Source organism: Cetorhinus maximus, chromosome 3, assembly GCF_964194155.1.
Source record: "Cetorhinus maximus chromosome 3, sCetMax3.hap1.1, whole genome shotgun sequence".
Classification (NCBI taxonomy): Eukaryota; Metazoa; Chordata; class Chondrichthyes; order Lamniformes; family Cetorhinidae; genus Cetorhinus; species Cetorhinus maximus.
Window position 1 is genome coordinate 56860893 of NC_135881.1, and position 12740 is coordinate 56873632.

A 12740-nucleotide genomic window follows, 5' to 3' on the forward strand; every position below is an offset into this window, starting at 1 on the left:
ATTTCTGAAGAAAAAACAAATCATTTTAAAAGGTTTATTCAAGTGTGACTCCCCCACAAAGTGATCTGTTGAGGCAGGGGTGGAGGAGCGAGGTAATATTCTTTGAGATGGGTGGCAAAGATCTGACATTTTCCTCCCCCAAGAAAGACCAGTCACTCTTCTGAAATTTTCTGCCTCTTTGGCTGTCAGGCAGTCCCAATGCACCATTAACTTTATTCAAATGAAGGTACTTACCTCTAACCCTGTAAACTAGCAGTGTCAGCAGCGGAGTTCCTGAGTGTTGATGGATTCCGACACTTAGATTGGGATGTGTGCTGAAGATTTCCATCTCCATTGAATTTTTAAATCATCTGGGGCATCCATTTAACCTCTGTTCCAGAAGATGGAACCTCTATCAATTCAATACTCCCTCTTAACTGCACTTGGATTTCAGTTCAGATTATGTACTGAAGATCAGGGGTTGGACCTACCGGATTGGAGGCAAAAGTGCTGATAACCAACCTAAGCTAGTAGTTAGAACCTTGCTAAGAGATCACTGAAACAGCTTTATGAATAACAATATTGCTCAAGTCTCTGCTTAAATATTGGTTGTTTATCCAATGGCCTGTTTCTTTCATTATGATTTGAGTGATGAACATGCCCATATTGGTGAACCACTGAAGTACTTTTCTTGTGAAAAAGCAGATGTTTAGTTTGATCTTTCTCTAAATTTTATTTGGATTTTAGGTTCACGATGGTGAGGCAGGGACGGATCCTCTAATCGGCAAGTTCTGTGGTGCTACCCTCCCGGCTCCCATTACCACTAGTGGAAACACATTGTGGCTTAAATTTAAAGCAGATATTTCTGTCTCAAAAGGAGGTTTCCTTGCTGAATATGAAGTTGGTAAGGATTCTCTTTTACTTTTATATATAAGATCTGGACAATGATATAATACAACAGTAATGTGTGCCAAATATGCCTTACAAATACCACGTGACATGGTAGAGTTTTGATTTGCTGTTCCTCTTTGGCAGACTGGCAGTCCCAATGCACTGCTAACCTTATTCAAATCAAGGTACCACCCTCTGACCCTGTAAACTAGCAGTGTCATGGTCATGCTGTAGCATTTCCATCTGTAGAAAGACTCCAGTTTATTTATTCATTCATGGGATACGAGGGCTGCTAGCAGTTGTTGTCCATCCCTAATTACACTTGAGAGGGTGATGGTGAGCCGCCTTCTTGAAATACTGTAGCCCACCCTGTTATGATCCCAGCTGATGCTAATGCTGGACAAGTCAAATCCCAGAGTGAAACCTGGCTTGATAGATCCTAACACATTGTTTTTTAGAAGCAGTGGAGATAAGTTATTGAACAAATTCACAGGAGTCTGCTGATGAATTTTTAACACAGAATATAACATTTATTAAACAAGAAAAATGAACTATATTACACCAGGCAAAAAAGTTGGAAAGATATCAATACAAACACAAGAATATGTTTCAAATATCCCCTATTCCTTCCCCCCAGCCATCTCTTTACAGACACATTCAGAAAGATAAAACAAATTACAATATCTATCTTATACTCTAACATTCAGGGTCAGTACACCGTACATGTGAATTAACAGGTGAACTGTGAACAGACACACCACACTCCAAAGTAAATGACAGATGTGTCCAAAGCAGTTTCTATGGATTTCTCAACAACCCACCCAGACGCTTGTCACGTCGGTCTCACTGAAACTCTGTCTTTCCCACGAGGGTTTCTAATCTCCACCTTCGAAGAAATCGCCTTGGAACTCTCTTCCAAATGTCGCTCCCACTAGGACGGCTTCAACAAAGATCTACCTGCAGGGTTTCAATCTCGCCTTTTGAGATTTGTTTCCTCTTGATCTCCGTGTACACTCAAGCTTCACCTTCCAAGCACAATTTCAGATCTTCGGCCGTGCCAAGCAGAACACCACAGCTCCAAAGGATGCCTTTGCCCTTCTGGCATGTACCACAGTGTCACTGACTGCCCTCTCGGATCTTCAGGGCTTCACTCAAGCCTGCTTCACTTCAGGTCTGCTCCCCGCAGCTCTCTTCCTTTAATTCAAAGTCAATTGCTCTGCTCCTTTGTCTCAACATTGTTTAACAAGATCTGTTTCTGATCTCTGTCCTTGTCCTTTACTGTTTTCTGAGACCTCTTTATGTCCCAATCCCTTGTTTGAGACTTTCTCCTTGGCTTGGGTCCTCCCCCTGTCCCCCTCTCCATGTCCTGCTTCCCAGGACACCTTCTCTGCAATGGTGCTCCTCTTTGGGCCACCTGACCTGCAGTTTCGCACTGTTTCACTTTTCTTCTCCTTTTTCTTTTGCGCATGTGTGCAAGGCTGGTTCCTGGTCTGAAGATGTGAAAATGGATGAACTACGCATGTGTGGCCCTTTCCCAGCTGGCGCACAAACCGAAGTCTTGAGGCCTGCTGGGAACTGGAGTTCTTGAACTCCAAATTCCCGATCTAAACTCAAGTTAAGTACCGGAGTCTGTTGCAGCCCACCGTGCTGTTAGGAAGGGAGTTCCAAACTTTTGACCTGGCAACAGTGAATGAACAGTGATATCATTCCAAGTCAGGATAGTGTGTGGCTTGGAGGGGAACTTGCAGTCGAAGGAGGATTAGCAAGTTGTTGCAGTGCATCTTGTATATATGGTACACCCTGCTGCCACTGTGCATTGGTGGTGGAGAGAGTGAATGTTTAAGGTGGTGTTTGGGGTATTAATCAAGCAAGCTGCATTGTCCTCGATGGTGTTGAGCTTCTTGAGTGTAGCTGGAGCTCCACTCATCCAGGCAACTGGAAAGTATTCCATCATTCTCCTGACATGTGATCTTTAGATGTTGGGTGTGCTTTGGGGAGTCAGGAGGTAAGTTACTTGCCTCTGACCTGGCCTTGTAACCACAACAAAAACAGAATTACCTGGAAAAACTCAGCAGGTCTGGCAGCATCGGTGGAGAAGAAAAGAGTCGACGTTTCGAGTCCTCACGACCCTTCAACAGAACCGATATTTATATGGCTGACCCAGTTACATTTCTAGTCAATGGTAACCCTCCCAGGATGTTGCTAGTGGGGGATTCAGTGATGGTAATGGCTTTGAATGTCAGGGGGAGATGGTCAGATTCTCTCTTGTTGGAGATGGTCATTGCCTGGCACTTGTGGGATGAGAATGTTAGTTGCCACTTATCAGCTCAAGCTCGAATGCTGTCCAGATCTTGCTGCATATGAACACAGACTGCTTCAGTATCTGAGGAGTCATAAATGGTACTGGGCACTGTGCAGTCATCAACAAACATCCCCACTTCTTAGCTTAGCCTGGAGGGAAGGTCATTGATGAAGCAGTTGAAGATGATTGGACTTGGGACACTACCCTGAGGAACTCCTGCGGTGATGTCCTGGGGCTGAAATGGTTGGCCTCCAACAACCACAACCATCCTCCTTTTGCTAGGTATGACATCAAATAGTGAAGTGTTTTTGCCCTGATGCCCTTTCTTTGAGATTTCATCCCCGATACTGATATGACAAGCTTTAAGTATTCCTCAAACCTATAGTGGTTTTGGAGGCTGCATTTCTCAAAAATATAGCTACAATTTAAGAGAGCAAATAAAATAGAGTTCAAATTAAACAGATCAGCATGCATTCAATGAATACTTGGGGCAAGAAAGGGGATTCAATTACACCGTGTAAATGATCTACTTTGTTGGTGATGATAACATGGGGCACTTGGCCTACTCTTGAGGATAAATTGTAACTTAAAACAAAGTATGTTGGAGCTGTGTCCTGAATAAAGGCCACAAAATCCCGCTGTTGGTAAACTTCTGTCTCCTGAGGATGCAAACCCCTTCCTAAATCTAGCAACAGGGTCATCTGCACACTCAATTTAGGTAATAAGAGCCTGCAAAGGTGCATATACACTGCCCCTCCCAACAAAACCCCAGAGAATTGGAACAAGTATGTACCACCTTCAAAGGCAGAAAACAGGCCAGATAAAGGCTCAACAATCTAGATAATGTTCTTTTTCACTTCAACACCCAATAGAGCAGCTAAACTTATAGAAAAGTTCATTAATCTCCACAAGGAACAAATGCTTTAGTGTTGTAAAATTTGGAGCCCTTTTATGGTCTTTGATGGCACAATTGCTAGCTCCCAGCAATTGTACTGAGGCCCAGCAAGGATGGAATTGGTTCCCCAGGGAAGCCAAGGATTTGCCCCATTTACAAGTTTAATGAACAAATGAACTGATTAGGTATCTACCCAACAGAATTCAAAGAAGTAGTGCAACTGGGGCAGTGTCCCAGTGCAAATGAGTTCAACCCCCAATCTGTTACCCAGCATGAAGGACTCAAGTTTTGTGCCCTCTCTCATTCCAGGAACTTTAGGGTTAAAATGAATAAAAAGAACCAAAGAGAAAGCAGAGAATTAAATTTTTCTCTCCACACTCTGGGGATTAATTAGGCAGAAAACAGCGAGAAGAGAGCCAGGATTTTCACAGTTTGAAACAGCGAGAGGAGAGCTGGGATTTTCACAGTTTAAAACAGCTAGAGGAGAGCTGGGATTTTCACAGTTTAAAACAATGAGAGGAGAGCCAGGATTTTCACAGTTTAAAACAGCGCATGGAGAGCCGGGATTTTTACAGTTTAAAACAGTGAGAGAAGAGCCGGGAGCACACGGAGAGCGGAGCTGCGTGAGAAGGGCAGCCATGGCAGAAGATAAAAACTGGCAGCAGAGAGGGATGCCCAATACACGGAGAGTGGGCCTGCCTGAGAGGGACAGCAGCAGCGGGGGATAAAAACCAGCTGCAGAGAGGGAGGCCTAGCACACGGAGAGCGGACCTGTGTGATAAGGGCAGCAGCGGCGGGAGTTAAAAACCAACAGCAGAGAGCCCATTCAACCTGTTTCTACCTGTCAGCGCTGAAGTGTGACGTCACAGGAAAACAGTCAGGTGATTGGTGGGTATCTCTTCCATGTCTCTTTTGATTGGCCAAGTAGTTTAAATCAAGAGATGTTATTTACAGCTGAAGAGTACAGTTAAGAAATCCACTTTTAAAATATTTAACATATTAATTAATTAAATGGAATAGAGATGGCTGGGCAGGTGATGTGTTGCAGCTGTAGCATGTGGGAACTGGTAGACGCCGGTGCGATCCACGGTGACCACATCTGCAGCAAGTGTTGGCTGCTCGGGGAACTTCAGCTCAGAGTTGATGAGCTGGAAGCTGAGCTGCAGACACAGGGAGGGGGAGAGTTACCTGGACACGGTGTTTCATGAGGCAGTCACACCCCTAAGATTAATTACATCAAATTTGGTCCGTGGTCAGGGACAGGTGGGGGTGACTGCGACTAAGGCAGGTATGGAGATCCAGAATTTAGCTTTGGAGGAGCTTCAGTCAGTGCCCTTGTCCGATAGGTACGAGATTCTTGCTCCCAGTGTGGACGAGAGCACAGACTGCAGGGAGGATGAGCGAACTGACCAGAGCATCATGGTACAGAGCGCCATTCAAGTGCGGGCAGAAAAGAGAAATGTAGTAGTAATAGGGGATAGCATAGTTAGGTGAGTAGATGCTGTTCTCTGCAGCAAAGACAGAGAGTCCCGAAGGCTGTGTTGCCTACCTGGTGCCAAGGTTAAGGACATCTCTTCTGGGCTGGAGAGGAACTTGGAGTGGGAGGGGAAGGATCCAGTTGTCATGGCCCACGTAGGTACCAATGACATAGGTAGGACTAGGATAGAGGTTCTGCTGAGGGCCTATGAGCAGCTCGGGCTAAACTAAAAAGCAAAACCACAAAGGTAATAATCTCCAGATTACTACCTGAGCCACGTGCAAATTGCCGTAGGGTAAATAAGATTAGAGAAATAAATGCATGGCTTGAAGATCGGTGCGGGAGAAATGGGTTCTGATTCATGGGGCACTGGCACCAGTACTGGGGAAAGAGAGAACCATTCCATTGAGATGGGCTTCATTTGAACCATGCTGGGACCAGTGTCCTGGCAAATTGTATAACTAATGTTGTAGGTAGGACTTTAAACTAACTAGTGGGGGGGATGGTTTAATTGAAGGGAAGTTTAAAAAATAAAAAAGAAACAAGACAGCAGAGGTGCAGGGTAATGAAGAGGTGAACGATAATCAAAGTGTGACAGGAAGGGGCAGAAAATACAAGCAGAAGAGTGCAGCAGAAATTAAAACCAGAATGAGTAATAATGGTAAAAATTCAAAGCTTAAGGCTCTTTATCCAACTGCACGCAGCATTTGTAGCAAGATAGATGAGTTGATGGCACAAATAGAACTAAATGGATATGACTTGATAGCTATTACAGAGATGTGGTTGCAGGGTGACTAAGACTGGGAACTTAACATTCAAGAGTATTCAAAGTTCTGGAAAAATAGGCAAAAAGGAAAAGGAAATGGGGTAGCTTTGTTAATAAAAGAAGGTATCAGTGAGGTGGTGAGTAGTGATATAGGTACAAAAGATTGTGATGTGGAATTAGTTTAGATGGAAATAAGGAATAGCAAGGGGAAGAAGTCACTGGTGGGATTTGTCTATAGGCTCCCGAAGAGTTGCCTCACTGTAGGACAAAGGTGGTGGTGAACTGCCTTCTTGAATCACTCAAGAAGTGTCCGTAGTATACCCACAGTGCTGTTAGGTAGGGGGGTTCCAGGATTTTGACCCTGTTATGACCTAGCAGTTGATAAAGCTGTTTATTTAAAAATCCCAGAGGGAAACTTTAAACAACTGTCATAACCTATATTTTTAAGTGGTATGTTTGCGATGCAGCTCTAAATTCAGGAATCAGACCACCAGTTCTCAAGAGGTTTTATATTAAACTAAATGAAACATTTTATTAAGTTACAACACATTAAACACAAAAACATGGCTACAAATTACTACTTCCATAACTTTTAACAAATTCCCAAACTAATCTCCATTAAGGCATAAGCACCCATCGATTTAACCAGACACCAAGAAAAGCATTTTCACCTTACAAATTCAAAATTAGGTTCTTTTCACTTTGGTTCCTGTGACACAGTTGAAGTCTTACAACTGCTTTGATTTTACATTGCCTCTGCCCTGCATACATGACAACTGCTGTCGGTTATATCTAGCACATTTCATTGAACGTAAATTTTCATTGTATCACCAGCCTTTTTGAACTCCACCTCTTTAAACAATAAAACCCTTTTCATAGCACTAATTTTATTAGTAATACCAACATATTGCTTGGTTTCTGCTATCTAGGTGCCAGATTTCATCCCACTTCTTGAATGCTCTATTCAAAAAATGCAAATGCACTCTACCTCTCTTGCATCTCAATACTAGTACACATCAAAACACCCAGACTCACTGGCTTTAATCCAACTAAGACATGCCCACGGACTAAACCTCTATTTTAAAAGAAAAATATTTTCCAATAATATTAAATACATTAATAGCTTCATGATAACCCAGTGACAGTGAAGGAATGGCGATATATTTCCAAATCAGGATGGTGAGTGACTTGGAGGGGAACTTCCAAATGGTGGTGTTCCCATCTATCTGCTGTCCTTGTTCTTCTAAATGGTAGTGGTCGTGGGTTTAGAAGGTGCTGTCGAAGGAGCCTTGGTGAATTCCTGCAATGCATCTTGTAGATGGTACACGTTGCTGCTACTGTACGACGGTGGTGGACGGAGTGAACGTTTGTGGATATGGCGCCAATCAAGCAGGCTGCTTTGCCCTGGACTGTGTCAAGCTTCTTGAATGTTGTAGAAGCTGCACTCATCCAGGCAAGTGGGGAGTATTCCATCACACTCCTGACTTGTGCCTTGTAGATGGTGGGCAGGCTTTGAGGAGTCAGGAGGTGAGTTACTCATCACATGATTCCTAGCCTCTGACCTGCTTTTGCAGCCACATTATTTATATGACTGGTCCAGTTCAGTTTCTGGTCAATGGTAACCCCCAGGATATTGATAATGGGGGATTTAGTAATGGTAATGCCATTGAAAATCAAGGGGCGATTGTTGGATTATCTCTTGTTATAGACGGCCATTGCCTGGCACTTGTGTGGCACGAATGTTATTTGCCACTTGTCAGCCCAAGCCTGGATATTGTCCAGGCCTTGCTGCATTTAGAAATGGACTTCTTCAGTATCTGAGGAATTGTAAATGGTGCTGAACATTGTACAATCATCAGTGAACATCCCCACTTCTAACCTTATGATGGAAAGAAGGTCATTGATGAAGCAGGTGAAGATGGAAGGGAAATCATGTTTGAGAAATTTGCTAGAGTCCTTTGAGGATATAACAAGTAGAGTTGATAAAGGGGAACTGGTAGATGTAATGTATTTAGATTTCCAGAAGGCATTCGATAAGGTGCCACATAAAAGGTTATTGCACAAGATAGGAGCTCACGGTATTGGGGGTAACGTATTAGCATGGATTGAGGATTGGCGAACATGCAGAAGACAGAGTTGGGATTAATGGGTTTTTTTCAGGTTGGAAAGATGTAACTAATGGAGTGCCACAAAGATCAGTCCTAGGGCCTCAATTATTTAGTATCTATATTAATGACTTGGAGGAGGGGGAAGTGTAATTTATCCAAATTTTCTGATGATACATAATTAGGTGGGAGGGCATGTTGTGATGAGGACATAAGGAATCTGCAAGGAGATATAGACAGGTTGAGTGAGTGGTCAAAAACTTGGCAGATGGAGTTTAATTTAAGAAAGAGTGAGATCATGCACTTTGGTAGGAAAAATCAAAAGGCAGACTACTATTTAAATTGAGATAGACTCCAAAAAAGTGCAGCATAGAGGGATCTGGGTGTTCTTGTGCATGAAACACAAAAAAGTTAGCATGCAGGTGCAGCAAGTAATTAGGAAGACAAATGGAATTTTGGCCTGTATTGCTAGGGGGTTGGAGTTTAAAAATAGGGAAGTCTTATTACAACTGTACAGGGTGTTGGTGAGGCCGCACCTGGAGTACTGTGCACAGTTTTGTTCCCTGTATTTAAGAAAGCATATACTGGCATTGGAGGCAATTCAAATGAGATTCACTAGACTGATTCCTGAGATGAAGGGGTTGACTTATCAAGAACAGCTAAACAGGTTAGACCTTTATTCATTAGAGTTTTGAAGAATGAGGGGTGATCTTATTGAAACGTACAAGATTCTGAGGGCGCTTGACAGGGTAGATGTTGAGAAGATGTTTTTTCTAGTGGCAGAATCTTGAACTAGGGGACATAGTTGCAGAATTAGGGAACACTCATTTAAAACTGAGATGCGAAGGAATTTATTCTCTGAGGGTAGTAAATGCCTTGAATTCTCTACCCCAGAGAGTTGTGGAGGCTAGATCACTGAAAGTATTTAAAGAGGAGGTAGATAAATTTTTGAAATATCGGGGAGTTGAGGGCTGTGAGGAGCTGGGATGAAAGAGGAGTTGAGGCCTGGAGCAGATCAGCCATGACCTTATTGAATGGCAGGGCAGGCTTGAGGGGCCGAATGGCCCACTTCTGCTCCTATTTCCTATGTCCTTATGAATGGATTCTCCAACTGTTTTAGAATCCATCTATTTCTAATTCCTTTGATTTCAGTGAATCTCATAAGGGTGGACAGTCTGCTCCACTAGATTACTGCCCAGGAGGTGAAGATGAAAATCTATCCTAGAGAGGCAAAACACCCCAATGGGACAGAGAAAAAAAATTAAAAGAAAGTAAAGAGCAGAAGGAAACAAAGCTGGAAACAATTTCAATAACAGTGGGAGGAAGCATGTGTGAAACATAAAAACCTCCATAACCAGTTGGACCAAATGGCCTGTTTCTGCTGTAAGTTAAATATCATAGGTAACCACAGAAAATAAATAAATAAGCACAGAAAAGGAAGACTTACATTAAGTAATGAAATAGCCAAAAAGTAGCAACACAGAGAGATAGAGAAGAATGGTGGCATGTGAAGATGTATTAACTAGTTAACATTGTGCTTGGGTTTTTAAAAAAATTAATGTGTTCACACGTATAAAAGCACATGTGTAAACTCACTGATCTTGCATTCCAAGAAACTCTGAGAAGAAGATGATTCTCTGAGCATAGCTCCTTTTGGAAGAACAGGATTAGTCAATTTACCCTATTAAAATATGAAAGTTCTTTATTGTTTCCCGGTATTTCCTGTGTTCATATTTGAGCACAAAACCCTGTGAGCAATTACAGCCAGTAAAGGACTTTTGTATAACAGACTGAGCAGAATTGAAATTCAGATCTTAAGGAAGAAAGGATCTTCATCATCTAAAGTATTCTTGTTAGTCAATCCCCTAAAATAAAATGACATAAAAATATTTACAGCGGTGTCTTATTTACATGAAACGATTTATGTAAACAAAACAACAAACAGCGAAATCATGTGCAAATTTGGGCATTTATATTTCAGACCAAGACTAAGTCATTTTTCCATAAATTTATTCCCCAGTAGAATTCTTTGCTGCTGGTAACATTTAAAAATAGTTTCCTGCACTGAATAAAAAGGGAAAAAAAGGCCCAAGTTCACATTTCTGAAGTTCTTGTGTGTTAGCCTAGTTGTAAAAGAAAACCTTCATTTGCACAGATCCAGCGATAACCTTCTGAAAATATGCCTTATCTGGTATTCAAGAATGGATACCATAAATCTTTGAGAATAATACACACACAAATATTTTAGACCATGAATTTTACAACAGCGATTTGTATTTATATAGAGCCTTTAATATAATAAAACATCCCAAGGTGCTTCATAGACATAAAGCAAATGTCAGCCTGAACCATTTAGATGACGTTTCGAGTCCTCATGACCCTTCAGCAGAACTGTTCTGCTGAAGGGTCATGAGGACTCGAAATGTCGACTCTTTTCTTCTCCGCCGATGCTGCCAGACCTGCTGAGTTTTTCCAGGTAATTCTGTTTTTGTTTTGGATTTCCAGCATCCGCAGTAGTTTTTTGTTTTGAACCATTTAGATGTTGGGCAGATGACCAAAACTTGGACAAAAAGGTAGTTTTAAGGAATGTCTTAAAGGAGGGAAGGGGTTAGGCCATGGAGGAATTTCAAAACAAGGTTAAAGTTTTTAAAATTCAGGTTTAGCTTAACTGTGAGTCAATGCAAGTCAGCGAGTGCAAAGTTGATGGGTGAACTGGATTTGGTGCGAGTTGGGATATGAGCAGCAGAATTTTGGATGACTTTAAGTTTACAGAGGTAAAACATGGGAGGCCAGCCAGCAGTGTATAAGAATGATGAAGTCTGGAGGTAACAAAGGGTTTAAACAGCAGAAGAGCCGAGGCAGGGCAGAGTTGGGTAATGTGACAGAGATGGAAATAAGCGGTCTTAGTGACAGTGTGGATATATGGTTGAAAGCTCATTCCAAGGTCAAGTATGACACTGAGATCATGAACAGTCATAGAATAACAGAATGAGGCCATTCGGTCTATTGTATTCATGCCAGCTCTCTGCAAGAGCAACTCACTTTGTCCCACTATTTCCATTTGACCATTTTTTTGTCCTTAGGTGCTTATCTAATTCCCAGAAAGCTACAATTGAGTCTGCCTCCACCACAGGCAGGCAGTGCATTCCAGACCCTAACCACTTGTTGGGTAAAAAAAAAGTTCCTCATGTCACTTTTAGTTTTTTTGCCAATCACCTTGAATTGGTGTCCTTTGATTCTTGAGCCTCCCAAGCTCAGAGGTTCTGCCTCAGACAGTTTCCAAGAGAGGAATCAAAATCATGAGGGGTTTGGACATAACAGATAGAGAAAAACTGTTTGTATCGAATGGCCGATGACCAGAGGGCACTGATAGAAGATGAATGGCAAAAGAACCAAAGTTGACATGAGGAAAAGCCTTTTTACACAGTGAGTAATTAGGATCTGCAATGTACTGCCTGAGAGTGTGCTGGAGGCAGATTTAATCATGGCTTTCAAAAGGATATTGAGTAAGAAAAAACTTTGCAGGTCTACGAGAAAAAGGCAAAGAGTGGAACTAGCGGAGTTGCTCTTACGATGAGTCGACACAGACATGATGGGTGAATGGCCTCCTGCTGTGCTGTAAGAATTTTATGATCCTATGGCCAGAATTTTCCACCCCTGTTGGCATTGGGAATCATGGTGGATGTCAGTGGATAATATAGTGGGAAGGCCAAAAATTGGTTTCATGCCGTCGTTAAACCAGTTCGTGACCTGTCAATGGCAGGCCATGTTTCTTGCCACTGCACGCTGGGAATGTCATTTTAATACGTCCACATATAATTATAATCCCTGCTCATCGGAATCACACCCCCCCATGCTGGATCATCCAGTCACGTCAGTGTGATTGCATGCCAATCTGATTCACAGCAGCGTTGAAAAGGCTTGTAGCTGGTGAGCTGGATTTTGAGGAGAGCTCGGAGGTGAGTACACACTAACGATGTGCAGTGCTTGCAAGGGTCGCCCATTTGACTTCAGGAAAGAGGCGTCGCACATTCAGGCGAGGGCACAGGCAAATCTCATTGTCCCGCCGCTAACAATATGGTGTTGGGGCAAGGACTGCACTCTGGTTGGGGTGAGTTGAGGGGGCCAAGGCAGCACGGCCTGATGGCATTTCACAAGCACATGCGGTTGGCGAGGGGAGAGGGAAGTGGCCATGCATTAGGGACACCTTGTATAAAGTAACCATTTCTTTGCAGCTGAGACAGTTCAGGTGCAGACACATTGACATGCTTGGAGTCTGGTCACTAATGTACCCGCCCACTCAGGCAACGCAGAGGCATGAATGT

General features: G+C 42.7%; 1 protein-coding gene across 1 annotated transcript in view; it reads left to right on the forward strand.

Moving 5' to 3' along the window:
* cubn (cubilin (intrinsic factor-cobalamin receptor)) overlaps positions 1–12740 on the forward strand; it is a 481327-nt gene that overhangs the window by 98634 nt on the left and 369953 nt on the right. Inside the window, exon 16 of the mRNA XM_078535601.1 lies at positions 727–883. Coding sequence (XP_078391727.1) covers positions 727–883 — 157 coding nt within the window. The remainder of the gene's footprint in view (positions 1–726; positions 884–12740) is intronic.